We start from the raw sequence: 18,710 nt of genomic DNA, 5'->3' as shown, positions 1-18,710 counted from the left end.
TTATTTATATATTTTTTTTAATTATTTATTTTTCCTAAGCATAGTGTCATGAAACATGTTCACCACCAATGCAAAACTATATACTTATTCATCATTGGAAAATATAAAATATAAAAAAATCCAGAAACAGTATAATAACAGTATGATGATATGCAATGATTGTAACTGTAAATTGTATCTTTTATTACAATATAACAGTGGTGATCTTTTGTGCATTTTTGGTATTTAAGAATGGATTTTACATAATGATACCATATGTTTTAAAGTCTGAGATTGAGCAACAGACCCACTGTCAGTTGAAATGAGAGGATTGAAGTCTTTAATCCACAGTGCGCAGTCAGTACGACGGTTTTCTACAACACAGATGATGGGAGTCCATACTGGGAGCGACATGGTGACCAGTCGGTACTGACAGCAGGTCACTGTTCATCTGTTCTAATGCTGTACTTCAGTCAGTTGTGTTTTCAAACGTTGCTGTCGTCTCATCGCCATCCTGTTGTCATACGTCTCAGTAGTTCATCTTTTATACCTGATGTTTGCTTCAACTGGAAAGAGAAACAGAAGTATAATGTAAAAGTTGAGTATAATAACAGCATCATGTTTGTATTTGGACAGTTACACATTTTTGGTTCTTCAATTTGAAATAAAGTAATGGATCCTACATTAAAGTGCCAAGTTTCAGCTTTAAGTTGAGTGGGTTTACTTACTGTCTGGACTGTAGGTGAACACAGGTCTGCGTAGCCTGGACTAACTCTGTAAAACCTGGAAATTTTTAACCTGATAACTGAGTAATTAACCACACTAGTGACATGGCTCTATTGATTGTCAGTGTCAGTTAGCCCACCGCTTTCATCCAAACGAAATATCACGACATCTACAGGATGTCTGCACAAGATTTTGCACGGACATTCGTGGCCTCTAGACGATGTATCACAATAACTTTGATGATTCTTTGGCTTTTCCTTTTGCGCCACCGTGAAATTGACATTTGGGGGCTTCTTGTGAAATAAATCAATATCTCTAAATATTGGATGGGTAGCCATTAAATGTGGTTCAGACATTTGTGTTTACCGCAGGATGAACTGTAATCACTTTGGTGATCCACTGATTTTTCATCAGGTCAAAATTCTAATTTGTCCACACCTTGGTTTATAACCAAATACCTGCACAATTAGTGACATTTCCATCAGCTTCAGCTTACTTTAGTGCTAAGTAGCCAGTATTAGCCAATAGTGATACCTGCTAAACATCAGCATGTTAGCATGCTAAAATGAACTCAAAGCATTGCTGTAACTAAGAAGGACCTCATAGAGCCGCCCGCATGGTTGTAGACGTAGTAGTCAAAAATATAAAACTATTATCATATGAAAGACTGTGATCACACAGGATGCACTTATCTTTTTCTGCAGACTTTAGGCACAGACATCATTAATAACAGGAAGAGCAAGAACTAAGATATGATTTAGAGGAACAGAATGTTTGTTAAACTAACTGAAATCAACATACAGCTCTGCTTCGCTTGAAGAAAAATTGGATTTACTGATTAATTCTAATGATAAAGACTTAACGTCACTTTCCGGGAAAAGCTTTGTGTCCCTTGAAGTTGCTGTTTAATTCTGTCATATTGTGTGATGTGGCTACAGATGCGACATGTTCAACTTGGAATACAATGTGGAAAATAAGGAGTTTGATGTGTTGACATTTCCATCACCCCTCAGATAATAAAATCTTTTCAAAATACACTAGACAGACCCAAAAATGCATCAAGTTAAAGCTTTCACATGACAGGAATGACTCATATGTGCTTGTGTGTGCACTATTTCCCAGCCTTGCTTACTGGTATAATCCTGCGGTGCCATGGGCCTGGACAGGACCTGTCTGAGGGCGTTCAGCCACTCTTTTTGCTCCCTCTCCTGTTCGCACATGAAGACAAACTGTCGCTCAGGCGTCTCCACGGAAACACCATAATTCCACTTGTTTCCCCGAGCATGCTTTGGGACACACTCCTTCACAGAGTAACCGCTGTTCTCCGTGCCGATGAAAATGACGCCCAACTCCTCCGCATCCTGCGTTCAAAGCAACAAACATAATTCAAAACCTCCGACATCACAGCAGCACACAACATAGAGGGTTAAAACGAGAAGAGGTTTTGTTCTCACCAGCTTGCCTTTGAAGTAGAACAACTTCCTATTTTGGGAGTCCAAAATAAACCATCTCTTTTTGAATGCCTCCTTTTGCTGTTAAAACATGTTCAATGTCAACACACACACACACACACACACACAAAAAAAAGAGTTTCAACATTTTCCACCTCAGCTCCATTCTCTCATCCTCTTTTATCATACCAATCCATTCTTACAAAACTTTTCATGTCGAGGGTGTATGTGCGTATATAAGAGGAACAGAAACACACACACACTCATGCATACAACTCAGACAAAGTACTGTCAAAAACAACTCCAGTTGTGAAGACTGCACCTTGACCGCCCAGCTAAATGTGAATGTGAAAATAAATTATAAATAAATGTACAAATAAATCTAAAGTAATAATACGTATCTTTGAATATTATCAACTATTTGTCCTTTAACTTACCAATGGCCCTGTCTTTTCCATGTATCCCTCTTTGAGGTAGTTTCTTGTTATCTTTGGTATCAGCTGATGAGGAGATGTAAAGTTACACGTTAGGCTTTAAAACATTAAAAACATCTAAACTGAGCTTTTAAATAATCAGAGGTAACTGAAAGGTGACTTTGACAGAGACTTTTTTTTAAATTGGATTTTGAGCTTTGTAACATTCATTAAATGCTTACTTCTTCATCGCTTCCAGTCGGGTACGCCGTCTTCAGGTACGCGTAGCGAGCGGCACGGATGGCGTTGTACCATGTGACTATTTCCTAGAGTAGAAGAAGAAACCTAAAGCTACTGTATGACTATATCAGTACAAGACCTGCCAGTTAACTGTTATTTATACTTGTTGATGGTCAACAAGTCCCACCTCAGGACTCTCGTGATAAACATAGAGGCTCCTGGTGTGATTGTCGTCTTGGTAGGTGAGCTGCAGCCCGTGAGGATGACCAATCTTCTCTGGCTGAAAGGTGGCATTCAGGTCCTTGATAGGGATTACAGCTTTAGGGCCTTTGGACTCCTAGATCGAAAATACACAGATGTGCACATCAGTGTCAGTAGAAAGGATGCAACAGCTGGATTTAACTGAAATGTTGCTGTTTGTTTTTCTGTTTTTGATTTATCATTCATTATTATTCACACACATAAGGAATATTAATCTCAGCTCCACATCTTGAAGCATTAAGGAATTTAAATTGTTTCAAGATCATCATTATATTTAATTTATGTGCAAATAAATGTACACGAGATTCTAGTCTGATGGGGGAAACAGTTGTTCAAGTAGAACAAAAGGTTTATCAGCATGTATGTATATCTGCCATATATTTATACATGTATCGTACAGTGTAATTCAGCTGTATCAGAGCTGCAGGGAACTCACATTTTCCTTGTTGTAGTAGGTCAGAGTAAATTCTCTCTCTGACAGCACAAACTTCCTCTTTAAAAACTGCGTGTTCTCTTTCCCTTTCTTCCACAGCATCCCTTCAAAGAAACCTAGAACGAACAAATACAAGAAATCTACTAAGTCACAGATGCTTCGATTCACGCAGGTCTTACACAAAATGAGTATGTTTAGGTCACATGGTCAAACATGTTACAAAAAGAAACATTCTTGTCAATTTTCACTTCCTGGCTCTTTTGTTGTGCAAAGGACAGGTTTTTCTTGCATAGTTCTGTAGGCGTATGAGGAACAACATTGTTTATATCAGTTTTACTCTAACAGACTGATAGATACTATGCTCTAGAGTAGACCTGTGTATAAACAAAACTGTGAAAATATCACCTGTGGTATAAGAGAGAGGTGGATACTTGGTTTCTCCTGTGAATTCCGTCCTTTCATATTTGGCCCGAATCCACTGCTCTCTCAAGACACTGAGGTTAAAGGGTAAATGTGAAATAATTTTAGACATGCAAAACAGTTTTACAGCAATGAGTCAACATAGAGTCAACTTATATTTGCTTTACAAGAACGTGATTCATCAACCTTTGATCTAGCAGCAGAAATTCATCCATATTTCACTTCTACAGTCAATAGTTGCACTTCTCTTTACGTGGTACTGCTGTGTCAGCAGTATGTGATTGCTCATTAATATTGGCACACTAGACCAGATGTGGTCACAAAGTCAGTTTTCTTTAGGATATCAACACCTTGGAAAAATACTTACGCACAGTCATTTTGCTGGGGCCGGTAGTAATAAGCTGGAACAGCTTTCTCGTACAAAGCTCGGGCACTGGCGTTGCCATTGGATTTCATGAACTTTCCGGGTCCCACAAAGACACACATAAAGATTAGTCATGGATGCATCTGATTCGTCCTCTCACTGGAAGATTCTGACTGACTGAGCTAATATATTATCATAGCAATAACAGAGGTTGGGACATGACAAAGCAATCCATACCTCCACCAGCTCATCTTCCCAAAAGTCCAGTTTTATGGATTTGACCCGGTTGGACAGGCTGCGATGGACGCCAGAGCAGTTCAGACACACAAACAAGCCCAGCTTGTAGGACGCCCAGTCCGGATCTGCCGTGTGAAGATGAGGAGGGATTCAAACGCAAGACTTTGTACTGACATAAATGAGGAGGTGACAGTGTGAGCCAGACAGTGGTAGGAAGTAACTACTGTAAGAAGATTTATGCAAGTAGTTTCGATTTTTGCTTTACCTCTATCCATTTTTTGCAACTTTATATACATTTTTTGATGTCAGATTAAGATTTCAACACCATCCCAAACTTTTTGGCTTTTGGCCCCTTACAAAAAAAGTCTAGTTGGGGGCCCTTGTCACATTTCAGATGTTGATGAGTTGTTAGCAGTTCCACCACAGAGAGATTTCCCCTCCAAACTTAACTTAAACTGTTCAAAATCCAACCAGATAAAATCATCCAGTTAATTTTTTCTTTCTTACCTAATAAATCATCTTATGACCCCCCAGATTTATCTTGTGATACTTTAAAGGGTGCCCACAGGACTAAACTCAATAACTGTAGGCCTATCTAAAGTAGTTCAAACTAGCTCCACATCCATTAGCCACAACAGTAAATGATGCTGATCAAGATAAATACTGATGCTCAACATCAGCATTAGTCTGATAATGTCATACACATGGATAACATATTGATTGTATTTTTTTCTCCAGAACTGCACTTGATACATGAAGTACTGGTTTGTAATACAATAGCTACTTTTACTTTTAATTGAGTATTTTTACATGGTTGTGATGGTAACTTCACTTCAGTAAGACATCTGAGTTATTTTTTCCACCAATGGAGACTAATTAGCTTCAGATTTAAGAAAAAAAGTAACTAATAATTACAAAAACTTAAGCAGTAGGAAGAAGGTAAATCTTTAGGGTGTTGGCACTGACACCCCAGTAATCAGATAACCTTCTGGTAATGTTCTTTAAAGGTTCTCTGAAGGTTATAATTTCCCCTACCTTTTCTTTAAAGGTTATTTTAAAAAGAAACGTTACAGAACATTTAGGGAACGCTCCCTGTGGGTTATTCTGGAGAGTTAAGACAACTTTCCAATATAACCCTCCGGTGATATTCGCTGTAGCGTCCGGCAAACGTTCCTCTACCCTTCAGGCAACGTTCACGGAACGTTTCCCGAATTGAAAATTGTTTGCTGAGACATTTGATGAAGCAGACTTTCTGATAAAATATTAAACAATGCAAGTTTAAAATAAAAAATAGCAGCCACGCATGTAGTTTTAGCACATGAACTTGAAGGATCAGCAGTGCATTGTTTGGCGCGGCACATTGTTCTTACCAGGCACTCCGCAGTCAGCGCATACACTGTTGTCCGGCAGTTTCAGTAGTTCCAGTAAGATCTTTTTGTTTCGCTCACTGTTTGCCATTTCGGTACAAAGGCTCTCTTTTCGCTCGCTGATAAATCCCGCTGTTAAAACTCAGCATGGTGATCACATAGTGTCACACGTGGAGCAACGCAACTGACAAAATGTCCATTTGAAAACTGGAACTTGACTCGGCGGGTAACTCAGGGATGTCACAACAGCATAAACTCCCTCCTCTCAATCCAATCCTGCTGCACTGTCGCAAACAGGTTGTCCTTTTGTCAGCGGCGGTTGTCTCTTTTAACAATATAGCTCCACGCAGACTGCGCTTCTTCCAATTATAAATGCTGATGAAGCATTCACGGAGGCAAAAGGCAAATTCACCCGAAACCGGTTTACCCGCTGTGCAGGTGTAGAAGCGTTTTGAGCGCTAAGCAAACCATCACTTCATGTCCTGCCTTCCCCCACGATATCAATCACACTGTAGTTACGACAGCATAGACTATTTTACTGTAGAATAAAACATATAACTGCTGAGAACAATTTGTTTTTAGTTGTGATAAACCTTTATTTGGTCACAACAAATCCCCATTGTGAATGTGTACATATTTAAGGTTGAAAAACAACAGAAACATTAAAATCACTGCCATGAATGTGAAGGTGACTTTTAGGGCTGACAAATACAGCAGAACTTTGTCAAAAGCTGCCTGCATTTTATGAAAATGAACGAGATCCTGAATGCATCAACAGTACTTTGTGTGGAGAATGACAATTTACACACAGCCTTTACAAATTCTATTTTACATGTCAAACTCTTACAAATCATTAGTGACACTCGGTATTCAAAAGCAATTTCTACTTGATAAAAACACTTTGCAAAATGCAAAGCAAATTGATAAATGAGGCTACAAAGTATAAAACACTACTGTACAAAAACACACACTCCAGCACAGCTTAATATTACAAAAAAAAAAAATCAGATAAGTATTAATATTTAGTGCATTCTTTGCAAGCACCAAAAGATGTGCTGATTAGACAAAAGGCCCATGTGGGATGTGAGGTTATTTAGTTGTGTGCCCTTCAGGTCAGAAGTCATTTCCATCTTGTATACATGGAAACTTCACACACACACACATCTGACCATCTACTGACCAGCTAACCACCTCATCTCATGCCGAGGTCAGAGTCACAAACAGACAACAGGCAACACTGATTTATATCGTTGCCAGACTGTCTGTCCTGATGCCGCAACACATACTGTAAACGTGACTACCTAAACTCAAGGGCCTTAAAGTATGACCACTCAAAAGGCAATATTTGTTTAAAGCCTCTTTATGATCATGATAACACGTCTTGTCTTCTCTGCGATTTAGGGGAAGTCTTCAGCGAGGTGTTGTAGAGTGCTCTTTTCAAGACCCAGATGGTTCGCATCTAGGTAGTGCAGGAACCTGGAGGAAGAAAAAAATAACAGCTCAGAGACTTGGCAGCAATTTTTTGCATGCATGCATTTTGTCTTGCATATGTTTACAATTCAGTTTACACTTTTACACATTTACTTGCAGCCTGTCAATAGGCACAATCAAACCAATATATATCATGTCTGTTAAAGCAGGCGTTCAACCACATCCTGCCCACAATGAAAACCAAGACCTGCTGCCACTGGCCAAATGAAAAACAATATATATACAGTATATATATATATATAGTTTCCATGCTCACCTTCGTTTGAGCTTGCCCTGCTCCTTGAGCTGCTCTGACCTGCAGATAGTTCGCAGGGCTGGCAAGTAGTCCAGAGCAGCTGCTGATCTGTTGCCCAGAGTACCAAACACTCCTCTGAACATCAGACTCTCCATAACTTCTCTCCTCCGCTGCACCAGCCTGGAACATATCAGTAAACATTACATTTCTATGAACTGATTTAACTGGTGAAACTGGTCAGAGTTAAAAGTTCATTCTGTAACCAACAACATGCTTCCAAACTAGGTCACAGTAAAGCAAATTTATATTGTACAAAAGTTGAAAATGATGCATAATGTGAAGAAATACTAGCAGGACTCACTGTGGTTGACAGGGGCTGTCCTGAGTGAAGCTGTAACCTTCTTTATGATGCACCACAGGGAGGCTGAGTTCAGCGGCGGCCTCCTTTCCCAGCTCCCCTTCTAGTTGTTGAGCTTTGTCCCAGGCCTCCGCCACTGAAACCCGACACTTGTGGAAGCTCAGAGCCTCCACAGCAGCCTGGATGTCCAAGTTGCGCTCTCCCCTCACCCAGCTCCCTCTGTCAATATCAAACCTTGCCTCATCTGTCATCCCGTCTTTCACCACTGCAGAGACTGGTAACATTCTTCTGTGAATGTCCCCCCCTTCTGGGTGAAGCAAGGAGGCATCCATGAAGGATATGTTGTCTAAAAAGTCAGCTATTGATTCTAGACCCTGAGAGACTGGGAGACTTTTTACCCGCTCCTCAGGAGTCAGTGGCTTCCTTTTCACCTTCTCTGAAACTAAACTCTCTTTGATTTCCTCCTTTGCTTCAGGGGCACCCTGCGGCTTGTAGAGTGATTGAAAACTCTCCTCTGAGTCTGAGTCAGACTGCAGTCCATCCTGGTCAGGTAGGCGGTGCCTCTTCTTGTTCTTCCTCATTCCGTGGGACACTTTGACTGGACTGCCATCATCTGAGCATTCAGCTGACTCTGCCGTGTGCAATAACCTGGCGTGGGATGGCAGCGTGTCAGACTGCAGACTGGTGGACGGCACCTCTTTTGCATCGACAGAAGAATGGTCTTGTGATACAGAAACACATTGCTCAGGTCTGTGGGTGGAAGTAGTCATCTGTGTGAGGGGTAAAGGTAAGAGGGCTTCCATGTTTGAATAGAGCAGGTTCACTTCTCGTCGACTGCTCTCCTTCAGCATTTCCCAGCATGCTGCCTCCTCCACCAGACTCTGGCTCTGTTGATGCAACACATAACAGGTCGTTATCTTAAAGCAGGTACTCTGAATCACCAACAATTGTATGGTGACATCAATTGAGACCTCACATATGTGCTCTGACTTTTACCAGTGCATTTGGTAAATGAACAGTTTACGTTACCCTGAGCAGCTCCCAGATGTCTCTCTCAGGTTCAGTATTCAGCAGGCCCAGCATGCTCTCAGTGCAGCCAGTGTCACAGGGAGGTAGAGTGGACGGGTCAGTCACTGCACACACAGACGTGTTGCCTGCTGCCTCTCCATGAGTCTCTGGTTTTAGTTCATCTTTTAATGCAAATGAGGGGAAAATACTTATTTGTAACTGACATCTACAAAAAATGTTAAATACTGGCATCAATACATAAAATAGCAGGTAATTGTAAAGTAGTATAGTATAGTAGCAGTAGTATAAAGATTATGGATGCAATTATTAATCAACCTTTTCCATACATTTCTACAACTCATCTTCTTACCATTTTTGCCAGTGTGTGCCAATGGCCTGGTTATGTGGCGCCCCCCTGCACTGCGAGTCCAGTACTGCAGCTGCAGTAAGCTCTGCCTGATGTCACAGCCATTGAGTCTGAGCAGAGAGTCGACATCTGATACATCTGTCCTCATGTCCTCAGCCAGACACAACAGGCGCAGGTAGCTGCTCGCATTCGACTGTAGCAGGGAGAGATGGACAACTGAAACCTCTACTGAAGTCATAATGCGCATATTTCACTTTTGATAACTGATCTCTCACTTGAGTAGCATCACAAGATTAAGCCACATTAAACAAGGCATTCAGTCAGTAAATACTATCAGTGAAACTAAGGCCCAATGTTTTTAAATCCTTCACTCACCACTGAGGGCGTTTTGAAATGGATCTCTTCAAAGTTGCCATCAAACATGGTGCTGAAAGTAGGATCTGCAAAACATGCAAGATGTGATTTAAACTCAAAGACCAGACACACTGCATAAATGAATACGGTCAAAAAACAGCTAGACTGTAAGGCAGTGCGTTTGACTTTTCTCCTACTGACCGCTGGTAGTGAGGATGACTGGCCTCTTGGTAGTGGTCATGAATGTCTTTATGGCAGCTAGAAACCCTGAGTCATCGTCAAAAATAACATCCACTTCTTCAAACAGGATGAGCGAGGTAGCTGTCTTCTTGCTCTGTTCTTCATTATTCTTCTCCTTAGGTGTGGCACATGCTGGTGATTTTACAGTGGCATCTTTATGCTTATTGTTACCTTCATTTGCTTTCATGATTTTGTTGGAAGCAGCTATATGAAGAGATGAGGAAAAGTGAAAATCCATTAGTTGCTGTTAAGGTCCTAATAAAAACTGTAAGGTTACATCATAATATAAATGAAACTGACAAAGTGGAAGTGTATTTACCCTTTTGTTCATTCTTCTTAGTGTTTGGTGGCTCCTTGTTGGCGGGTCTGCCCATTTTGAAGAAGTTAGCTAAAGAGGTGGGAGCCAGGCCGCTTCTTTTGGCACCTCTTGGCGACTGGGGATTTTTCCTGGGAGAGGAAACCACCCTGCGAGGAGAGTTAACCTTCCCTGGAAGATATTGAGAAGAATCAGTTTCCAACATCTCAAAATCTGCATCATCAGAAAAAATTATGGCACTCATCAGAAGCAGTACTATCAATTTCAGACTGCTCTGTACATACTGGGAGAGGATCCGTGCCTGGCGGTGCCAGCGCTGTAGCTGTTGAAGTAGGTGGGTTTGTGGGCGTTGACCCCCTGACTGTCCACCTGGTGCGATTGAGTGGCTTCCTTCAGCTGGGACAGAATTAGACGGCCACTCCGCTGAGATGAAGCATTCACCTCAAATACCTTGGGAGACCAAAGGGAAGTTAGGAAATCCAAATTGTACACAAGTGTCACAGTAATGCAGCTCTCCATTTGACAAATGAATTGCTTTGAAATGCTGTTGTACCTTGAAGCCAAGCTCCTGGGCACAAGCATAGACTGCAGCAGTCTTTCCTACTCCAGTGGGTCCTGTGATAAGCACTGTATTACACAACATGTCCTCTCCATCCTGAGAATCCCCTTCTTCACAGTCCCAGTCAGAGTCTGAACAAAAAGAGCCATCACACAGTCAGAACAAATGTGCATCAACCCAACAGAAGTAGATACAATCTTGTCAAATGAAAAGAAAAGAAGACGCATTTTTTAATATCTCACCATTGCTGCCTTCCTCTTGTTTCTTATCTTTCTGCTTATTTCTCTCTTCTCGGTCTGCACGGAGTTTCCACTCCCTCAGCCAACTATACAAAAAAAGGAATACTTGAAACACTCATATGGTATATGAAATACAGTATAAGCAAATATAGTGGCTACTGTTTTTAAACAGATGCAGTGAAATTAAACAGTTTTGTCTCCTCACCTGTGCAGCCTCCTTACTGAGGCGGTGTTGCCTATGATGTCACTGGGGTGCTGGGGCTGATATTTGTCCGTCCACAACAACTCCTCCTTCACTACATCTGTGGAATAAACTGCAGACTGAGTTTCAGGGGATAAAGTGATGCTTTAAATATCTAATATGTGATAAAACTCATAACAGTCGATGACATTTACAGACAGCAACTGGATGGGTATTCAGCAAACATGTAAAAAATGAGAGCACCTTGGAGGATCTTGCATGAAATGTCTGTTTTCCTCTGATAGGTGGCTTTTGAGGTAATCATACGTTGTTGTGGCGAAGTCAACAACAGCAGCTCTATTTTTAGTACTTAACACTGAGCTCTTACCACACTGTAATAGCAGAGCCAATGCACAGTTTTTTGATAAAGACATGTTGGCGACAAAGGCAAATATTGAACGATTGGTATAAAAACATGAGTAAAAACAGTCACTGCAATCATCAGCGAGTGTAATATAAGTTGGTCCAGTAGTGTGTCTGTCTTTTCTAAGAAATTTAAATGCTTTCACTTACTTAGATACTCTAATATATATATTGATTGCAAACTTGCATTAATGAGTTAAGCACCTGGTCACACAATTTTTAACCTCACCTTTTATCATAGTGTCCTCTCCCAAAAGCAAGTCATCCAGCACAACTACAGAGTCGTCTTCAGACTGGTTGGGAGCAGTTTTGAGTGAGAGCTTAGTCTTCTCTTTTTCTTCCTCCTCTAGCTTGGGTCTCCTGCCTCGTCTTGTACGGCCTCCCCTTTTCGTTGGCTCTACCTCAGACATGGAGATATTCTCTTCTGAACAGTCGGCCCGCTGCTTCTTAGCCACTTTTACTGTCATTACTCCGTCATCATCCATTCTCTTCCTTTTCCCTCCTACTGGTTCAGCTGACAATGAGGTGCTTGTGACTCTGGTTGTAGCCTCTGGTTCAAGTCAGAAACATGGTGGTTGTAATTTTATGCAAAAACGTGATCTTTACTTTGGCTGCGTTCATTTAAAATAAATAAAATATGGATGTTAAATATTGTATACAATCAAAGTGAAGGAAATAAGATCTTCATCAGAACCTAGAATAAAACTGCAAATTAAAGCTTTGCTATGCAATACATTTACTTTAGTTTCAGTGTATGAGTGCAATAACTGCTTGTCAGACTAACCCGAGGCTGTGCAGTGCTGCTGGTGATCAGTGCGTCTCTTCAAGAAGCGAGTCATAAACATCTGAAGAGGGAAGGGAGAGTTGGAGGTGCTGATGTCCTCCATTAAAAGCTGACGAACACTTTCAGAGATCTCAGGCCTCCAGCCAGAACCCTTCAAAAAGGAAAAATACTGTCATCAAACACTGTGTACAGTTAAACTCCACTGTAGCTCCTTATTTAAGCAGAATTTGGATAAATATAAATAAGAACATAAGACAGGCAGCAGCTATCAACTGGACAATGCCTTCTGAAAAGTCGACCATGTCAATCAGTATTGGTCTAAGGTTGACCATGAACATTTTGGTTACAAGTGCAAAGACAATCAGATCATTAGTCATTTCAACATACCCTTTCACAAAAGGCTCTTGGGGATGGTTCCGTCTTCAAACAGAAGGAGCCACTAACAGATAGAGGTAGGTTGGACGCTTGGCTCCAAAGCTCTTTCAAATGACACAGTAATGAAGACTCAGGCCATGGTAGACTCCATAGAGGGCAATCTGTCAATGCACAACAAACACAATTTTTACTGGGCCCTTAACCCTCTAGATTAATCTGTATAATTTAAAAAAACAATTATTTTAACCTTATCAAATGACAATGACACCAAGTCTATTTCTATGAAGGAAGAGCATACCATTTGGTGATTGCCTCATGTGTATAACTGGTTGGAAGGAGGAGCAGGAGAGGGTGTATGCCTCCTTAGTTGCAGCGGTCTTGGCTATCTGCTTCCTGAAGGACTCTGGCAGGCCGCTCTTCAAGAACTCTCTGCGTGCCCTGAACTGCTCATCATCTTGGGAGTTTTCAGAGCCCTCGCGGCTGCTCTCATCAAAGATCGACACCACCGCTGACACCCTCCGAGCAGTCTTCTCTTGGCCGAGCGATGCCACTTTGGAGCCTGTCAGATGGAAAATATAGCAACATTGGATGAGCTTTCTAGAGATTACAACAAAATGCTGAACAGTAAATGGTGATTTAGAGTGGGAAAGACTACCTGGGGGTGCCTTGGTCTCTTTGCCAACAGGTGCGGCTTTGCCTAGCACATCATTTAGACTGCGTAAATGCTTCTGGGTTTTACCCTTTTCTGGTACCGTCTGAGGAGTTGCAGTCTGGTCCTCCTCCAGGCAGATGACAGAATCCTGACAAAACAAACCATATAATGAACTTCTTAGTTAAACTCACACACAATAAAAAGAAAAAAACGTGTACAAAAATTAGGGTTTTGTCTTAATTTTTGTGTATGAACACTTTATTAAGCCAAGTCCAGATCCCCAATATTTATGTCCAAATTTGATCAATTGCAATACCCTAACAAGAGCAAATTCCCAAACAATCTCTGAACTGGTTCATTTTGTGAACATATTACTTCTGTAGGCTTTTAAAGGATGTCATAAATTTTGATCTGCACTTATTTTGTCAATTTTTTTTACTACCAATTCCAAGTGGTAACAAGTGAGTGAACATGTGTCAGGCACTCAAGGATGGACTGAGTACACTTGCTTCTCACTGGGTTTCACATCAGTTATTGTCACCAGTTAGACCAAACAATACGTAAAAAGTGTCAAACAATACATATTGCATGTTACAATATGTCCAAACCATCCCTTTGAAACTGCAAAAGAAGAGAGATTCATCTGTGTAGTTGGTCTGCAACTGTACCTCATCTTCACAGTAACTCTTCGTGATGGAAGCCTCAGTTCGTGACGAACGCCTTAAGGTGCTCTTCTGCTCAACAGCAGTTATCTTACTCTTCTGAATCGCAATGGCTTTCTCCACCAACTTCTTTGCCTGCTTCCTTTTTTTAGAGTCATTTGATGTCTGAAAAAGATGGAGTATTTCCTCATCCTCAGACCATAGTTATGAATATGTTTAATGATGATTTTTCTTTAGCAACTTGCACACTTTGTAAAAAATCTTATACTTACTTTAGTAGCCAAAGGAGAGTTTATGCCACTTCCATTCTTGGACACTTTAACATTTTGATGGACTCTAGTAAATTTAATCCTTATGAAAAACAGAACATTTAATTAGAACATGAAAAAAAACATGAAACATTAAAATGACCCTTAACACACACACATACATATACATGCATTTTATAGAATGCGTGAAAGAATTAAATCATAACTTAATACATGTGTTACCTGATTGGACTTTCTTTTTTGTCAGGTGGGCACACCATCTCTGCTACAAAGACTCCATGTTTGGACTTGCATGTCTTTGGGGTGGACATCTTTACAGGGGTGTCCTGAGGTGAAGCAACAGCATCCTTTAACTTGTCTTGTTTCTTGGTGTTCCTAATAGGAGTTGTTGGTGTGGCCTTAGGGGTTTGCCTGACAACAGCCTCTCTTCTAGACCTCCTCACAGCTGGGATGGAGGGAGTTGAGGTGATCGGAGGCTCCTCTCTTTTATCATCAACTTCAGCGTTGGTGGCCACCATTTCTTCTGCGGGAGGAGCAGCAGGTCCAACAGCAGGTGAGGTGGTGACTGCTTCCTTTTCTGCTTCACCCTTCTTTCCGCCTTTTCTTCCTGGTTTCTTTTTAGCTACCTTCTTTTCCTGAGGGGCAGCAGAGACTTGCTCAACAGGGGATGGAATTACAGTGTCCTCTTCGGCAACTTTTTCTGCAGCATCCACAGTCTTCTCTTCAGGTTGCCTCTGCTTAGCCTGACTCTTACCAGGCTTGGTTTTGGACCCATCCAGGCTGGGCTGTTTGAAGGCAGCCATGAACTGCTTCTTCTCTGCCTCACTGCACTTTGGTGTAGACTCACTCTCAAGCACAGCCAGCTCTAGATCTTCCTCTTGCAAAACCACATTGGATTTCCGTTTGACAGTCAAAGAGGTAGGTGGAAGTTGGTGTCCAGCCTCTGTGTGAGGGGGCGACGCTACATCTGCAGGGCTCATCGCTCCTCTTCTCCTGTTGAAGATAGAGGCTACCTTTCCCACAGGCTTGACTGCTTCCTGTTTGGGTGAGACTACATGCACTTCAGCCTGGATGGTGACGGTTCGGGGCGAGACCTGAAGAGGAGGCTCCCCAGAACCCACATTTTCTTCCGCTTTTGGGATGTCCAACTGCTCAGTGTCCATTTCCTCAGCCTCTGTTGTGATTTTACTTTCATCTCCTTTATCCTGTTCATCTTCTATGTCTTCTTGGCTCTGACTCCGCACAAACTCTTCAAAGGAGATAGTCACTGTGCTGTTGTTTAACTGAGAGGCCTCATCCACATTAACCTCCATGCTAACATCACAGAAGGACTTTTCTGCCTCTTTCTCCTCTGGTTCTGAATACTTTGCCTCCTGTTGCTGACTCTTCCTAGTATTTCGTGCAGCAGTTTTGACCAATTTAGCTTTGTCATTTGAAGGTACAACTGGAGATAAGGCAATACTCTTCAGTTCTGGTTCATGTTTGCCATGGTTACCACATTTGGAACCATCATCATGATGTTCATCCTGTTCAACACTGACAGTCTTAGTTGCCTTCATCTCTGATGTTACAGCAGTGATAGAGGCCTCAGCACTAAGCTGGGCCAGCAGAGCTGCTGTATCGCTGCCAAGAATACCACAGCTGCTGGCTGGTTCTGCTGCACAGTCTCTGCTTTCATGTGATTCTTCTACAATCACACAGCTTGTCTCCTCAGCGAAGCTAAAGGTTTCAGCCTCAACAAGCTTCCTTGCAGCTTTGGTGACCTTTCTTCTCCTTTTCTGAGATGGCTGTTTCACTATGGCCTCTGGGCTGGTGTGTTTTTCTGCAGACTGGGACTTCTGACAGTTCTCTTTAGACTGTTCTGGTGAGCTGGTCTTTACTTTAGAAGACAGAGACTTTTGGCTAAAGTAGTCCCTGATGTTGTTGGAGCGAGGAGGAGAGAAAGGTTTCTCCACGGGCTTGGGCACCGGAGAGAAATAGTTTGTGATTGTCTTGACAACAGGACTGCCACCATCTTTGCGAGACTTCTTGCAAGGCTGTAAAGGGAGTGTCACAGTTAATCAAATATGAGAATGGCTAAGAATTAGAAATGTAACAGCTACTGAACACTATATATAACCCAAATCTGTGTCATTAAAATACCTGGGTGTCAAAGTCCTCAATGACAGATGCCATAGCCACAACACCAGCCATAATTTGAAGAGACCTAAAGTAAAAAAAATAATAAAATAAAAAACATGGACATACACTTTGAGGTCTAAAAGAGCTGTAGGTCTCTGAAGAGAACAGCAGCTCAGGTGAAGTGTTAACTGGCTTTCCTAGTGTTTTAGTAATCTTGGTCACATGTCCTGTCAAACATGGAAATCCCTGGATCATCTCCAGTGAGGGAGCTTCATCATCTTTCTCTCTTCATCTTTCCCAGAATTATTCAGTAAAGGTGAAATGGCCATAAAAATAACATTTGGATGATGGAGAAACTAGCTGAATGACCAAGTGTTAGTTTGCAACCCAACAACCTGCAAATAATCACTTCAAGATGACTTATAGCTGATATGTAAACACATTTTGTTTTCCATAACACAGCAATATCTCTAAATGTTTATTGCACAATTCTCAAAACCCTTCAGTAATTTGCTGACACTGTTTACACTGTACACATTATACAGAGTACGGTAAAAGTAAGAGTAAGGCATTAATACTATGCTATACGGGAGGTTGTGTGTTCTGGTGAAGCAGAGTCAGTATTGGAAAACTGCTAATATAGAAGGCTGTATTCCATCTAGATAGTATACAGTAGAAGGCAGTGTTTATAAATCATATAGAGATAATTTTAAATTCCCATAGGGATAGCAAGTAACATGAACATTGTTATCATTCCCGACATGGCGCCCAGTAAGTTAGCACTACCAGTTTTTGTGCCAAATGACAGACGGGCAACCACAAAACAAAGGTCAGGAAAACACTCACCGATAATGCTGTAACTTCAGAGACTGTCTTCTTGGCGTTTCTTATTCACGCTCCCGTCTGTGTGAATGAACAACAGATGCAATGTTCATTGTGTGAGGAGGACAGCTGTTTGTTGCCAGCAGACATACAAAGTCCGCTGTAAAACAACAAGCTAGCAGACTTCGCTCGATGCTACTCTCAAAGTATCTCCGCTCCTCGCTGGTCCCAAAAGTGGTCGAAACATTTCCCACATGTCAGCCACGGATATATGAACGCAAAGTGAAAAACGTTAAACTCGCATTTTCCGAATTGTTGCGAGTTTTAATCCAGGATACATTATTCTTGACGTGTGTTGCTCTTTCAAAAACGCGCCAGGCTGGTCGTGAATGAAGAGCGCCAAATATACGTGACCTTTTGCGTTGCAAAATTCCACCAATCACATGAAAGGATGCCATTTCGTCATCGCTTGACGTTTTCCGCCCATAACAAAGATGGCTTGTAGGGGTTCACTTATTTAACAGAGAGGAAAAAGTGACAGCTACCTCTGCTGGCTGCGCTGATTCAACATTTTTTACCCAAGTTTATTTATATTTTAAACATATAAAAACGTAAATAAATACACAGTTCTTGAAATAATTCTTAACACAACGCAGTTTTTTTTTTTTTTTTAAAAAAAAGAGAAAGAAAAAATTTCATCTCTTTTTGTGTCATATGTCTAATCTTCTGGATAACATCATAGAACACTGATTTAGTTAACAAATTAATCCATTCAATGAAAGTGGGACCTTTAGGGCTTTTCCAGTGACTCAGGATAAGTCTCACTGTTGTAATTATACCCAGACTTAACACTTGAAACAGCCTTTTATTAATGCCTTTAAATTCTGTTTTATGGTTTGGGAGACATAGTTTGGGTGTCCTAGGAATAGGAAAGCCCAGTCCCTCCTCCATAGTCTTTAAGATTTCTTCCCACAGTGGATAGAAAACACTACGGTTCCATGTATTAGAGTCCCTTTCTTTTCATTACATTTCTAACATAAATTGTTTTCTGAAAGACCCATCCTTTTTAATGTACTATGGGTGAAATAGAATCTATGTACAAGTTTATACAATATCCTTGCACCAATTCAACATGAAATTATCACAGATTTTACCAGTGATCACAAACATCAAATACTTTGTCATTATATATTTAACTTGTGAGTTTTACAACAGAGGTATTATTTGAAGATAAATGTAAATAAATTGCAAAGAAAGCAATACATATATATTGAACTGTCCTAAGTAATATTGTTTCACATAGAATTGGCACCAATCTACACTTTCATATTAAATTCAGTGAAGAGCATTTCATTGAACTGCC

General features: G+C 41.0%; 2 protein-coding genes across 2 annotated transcripts; both read right to left on the bottom strand.

Moving 5' to 3' along the window:
* Nucleotides 1–9: 9 nt before the first annotated feature.
* On the bottom strand, nucleotides 10–6,314 carry adap2 (ArfGAP with dual PH domains 2). Its single transcript, XM_044330982.1, has 11 exons — nucleotides 5,895–6,314; nucleotides 4,525–4,649; nucleotides 4,291–4,382; nucleotides 3,909–3,997; nucleotides 3,507–3,619; nucleotides 2,997–3,146; nucleotides 2,812–2,895; nucleotides 2,594–2,656; nucleotides 2,160–2,237; nucleotides 1,838–2,066; nucleotides 10–545 (listed from the first exon to the last, which is right to left on the bottom strand). The coding sequence occupies exons 1-11, from the start codon at nucleotides 5,980–5,982 to the stop codon at nucleotides 517–519; spliced, it is 1,140 nt and encodes a 379-aa protein (XP_044186917.1). The 5' UTR covers nucleotides 5,983–6,314; the 3' UTR covers nucleotides 10–516.
* Nucleotides 6,011–17,767, bottom strand: atad5a (ATPase family AAA domain containing 5a). Its single transcript, XM_044330981.1, has 22 exons — nucleotides 17,372–17,767; nucleotides 16,547–16,610; nucleotides 14,627–16,440; nucleotides 14,408–14,486; nucleotides 14,142–14,300; nucleotides 13,477–13,621; nucleotides 13,120–13,380; nucleotides 12,834–12,982; nucleotides 12,447–12,597; nucleotides 11,892–12,212; nucleotides 11,264–11,360; nucleotides 11,062–11,144; nucleotides 10,814–10,950; nucleotides 10,545–10,710; nucleotides 10,264–10,431; nucleotides 9,906–10,148; nucleotides 9,726–9,790; nucleotides 9,354–9,543; nucleotides 9,005–9,165; nucleotides 7,979–8,862; nucleotides 7,639–7,797; nucleotides 6,011–7,367 (listed from the first exon to the last, which is right to left on the bottom strand). Exons 2-22 carry the CDS (start codon nucleotides 16,595–16,597, stop codon nucleotides 7,289–7,291), a joined length of 5,562 nt encoding a protein of 1,853 aa, XP_044186916.1. The 5' UTR covers nucleotides 16,598–16,610; nucleotides 17,372–17,767; the 3' UTR covers nucleotides 6,011–7,288.
* Between the last annotated feature and the right edge of the window lie 943 nt (nucleotides 17,768–18,710).

This window comes from Thunnus albacares, chromosome 17, assembly GCF_914725855.1.
Source record: "Thunnus albacares chromosome 17, fThuAlb1.1, whole genome shotgun sequence".
In the NCBI taxonomy this organism is placed as follows: domain Eukaryota; kingdom Metazoa; phylum Chordata; class Actinopteri; order Scombriformes; family Scombridae; genus Thunnus; species Thunnus albacares.
Note: the sequence above shows the minus strand (reverse complement) of the source record. Positions and strands in the feature narration are given on the sequence as shown.

Bases quoted from the DNA above. Each gene is read 5' to 3' on its own strand.
- adap2 (XM_044330982.1), bottom strand. From the start codon at position 5,982: ATGGCAAACAGTGAGCGAAACAAAAAGATCTTACTGGAACTACTGAAA. The intron at 3,998-4,290 runs GTAAGTATTTTT...CTTTAACCTCAG, and splicing joins CCCCAGCAAAATGACTGTGC to TGTCTTGAGAGAGCAGTGGA. The intron at 2,896-2,996 runs GTGGGACTTGTT...CTTCTACTCTAG, and splicing joins TTTATCACGAGAGTCCTGAG to GAAATAGTCACATGGTACAA.
- atad5a (XM_044330981.1), bottom strand. From the start codon at position 16,597: ATGGCTGGTGTTGTGGCTATGGCATCTGTCATTGAGGACTTTGACACC. The intron at 11,361-11,891 runs GTGAGGTTAAAA...TTTATTCCACAG, and splicing joins AGAGGACACTATGATAAAAG to ATGTAGTGAAGGAGGAGTTG. The intron at 10,951-11,061 runs GTGAGATATTAA...CTTTTTGTTCAG, and splicing joins ACAAGAGGAAGGCAGCAATG to ACTCTGACTGGGACTGTGAA.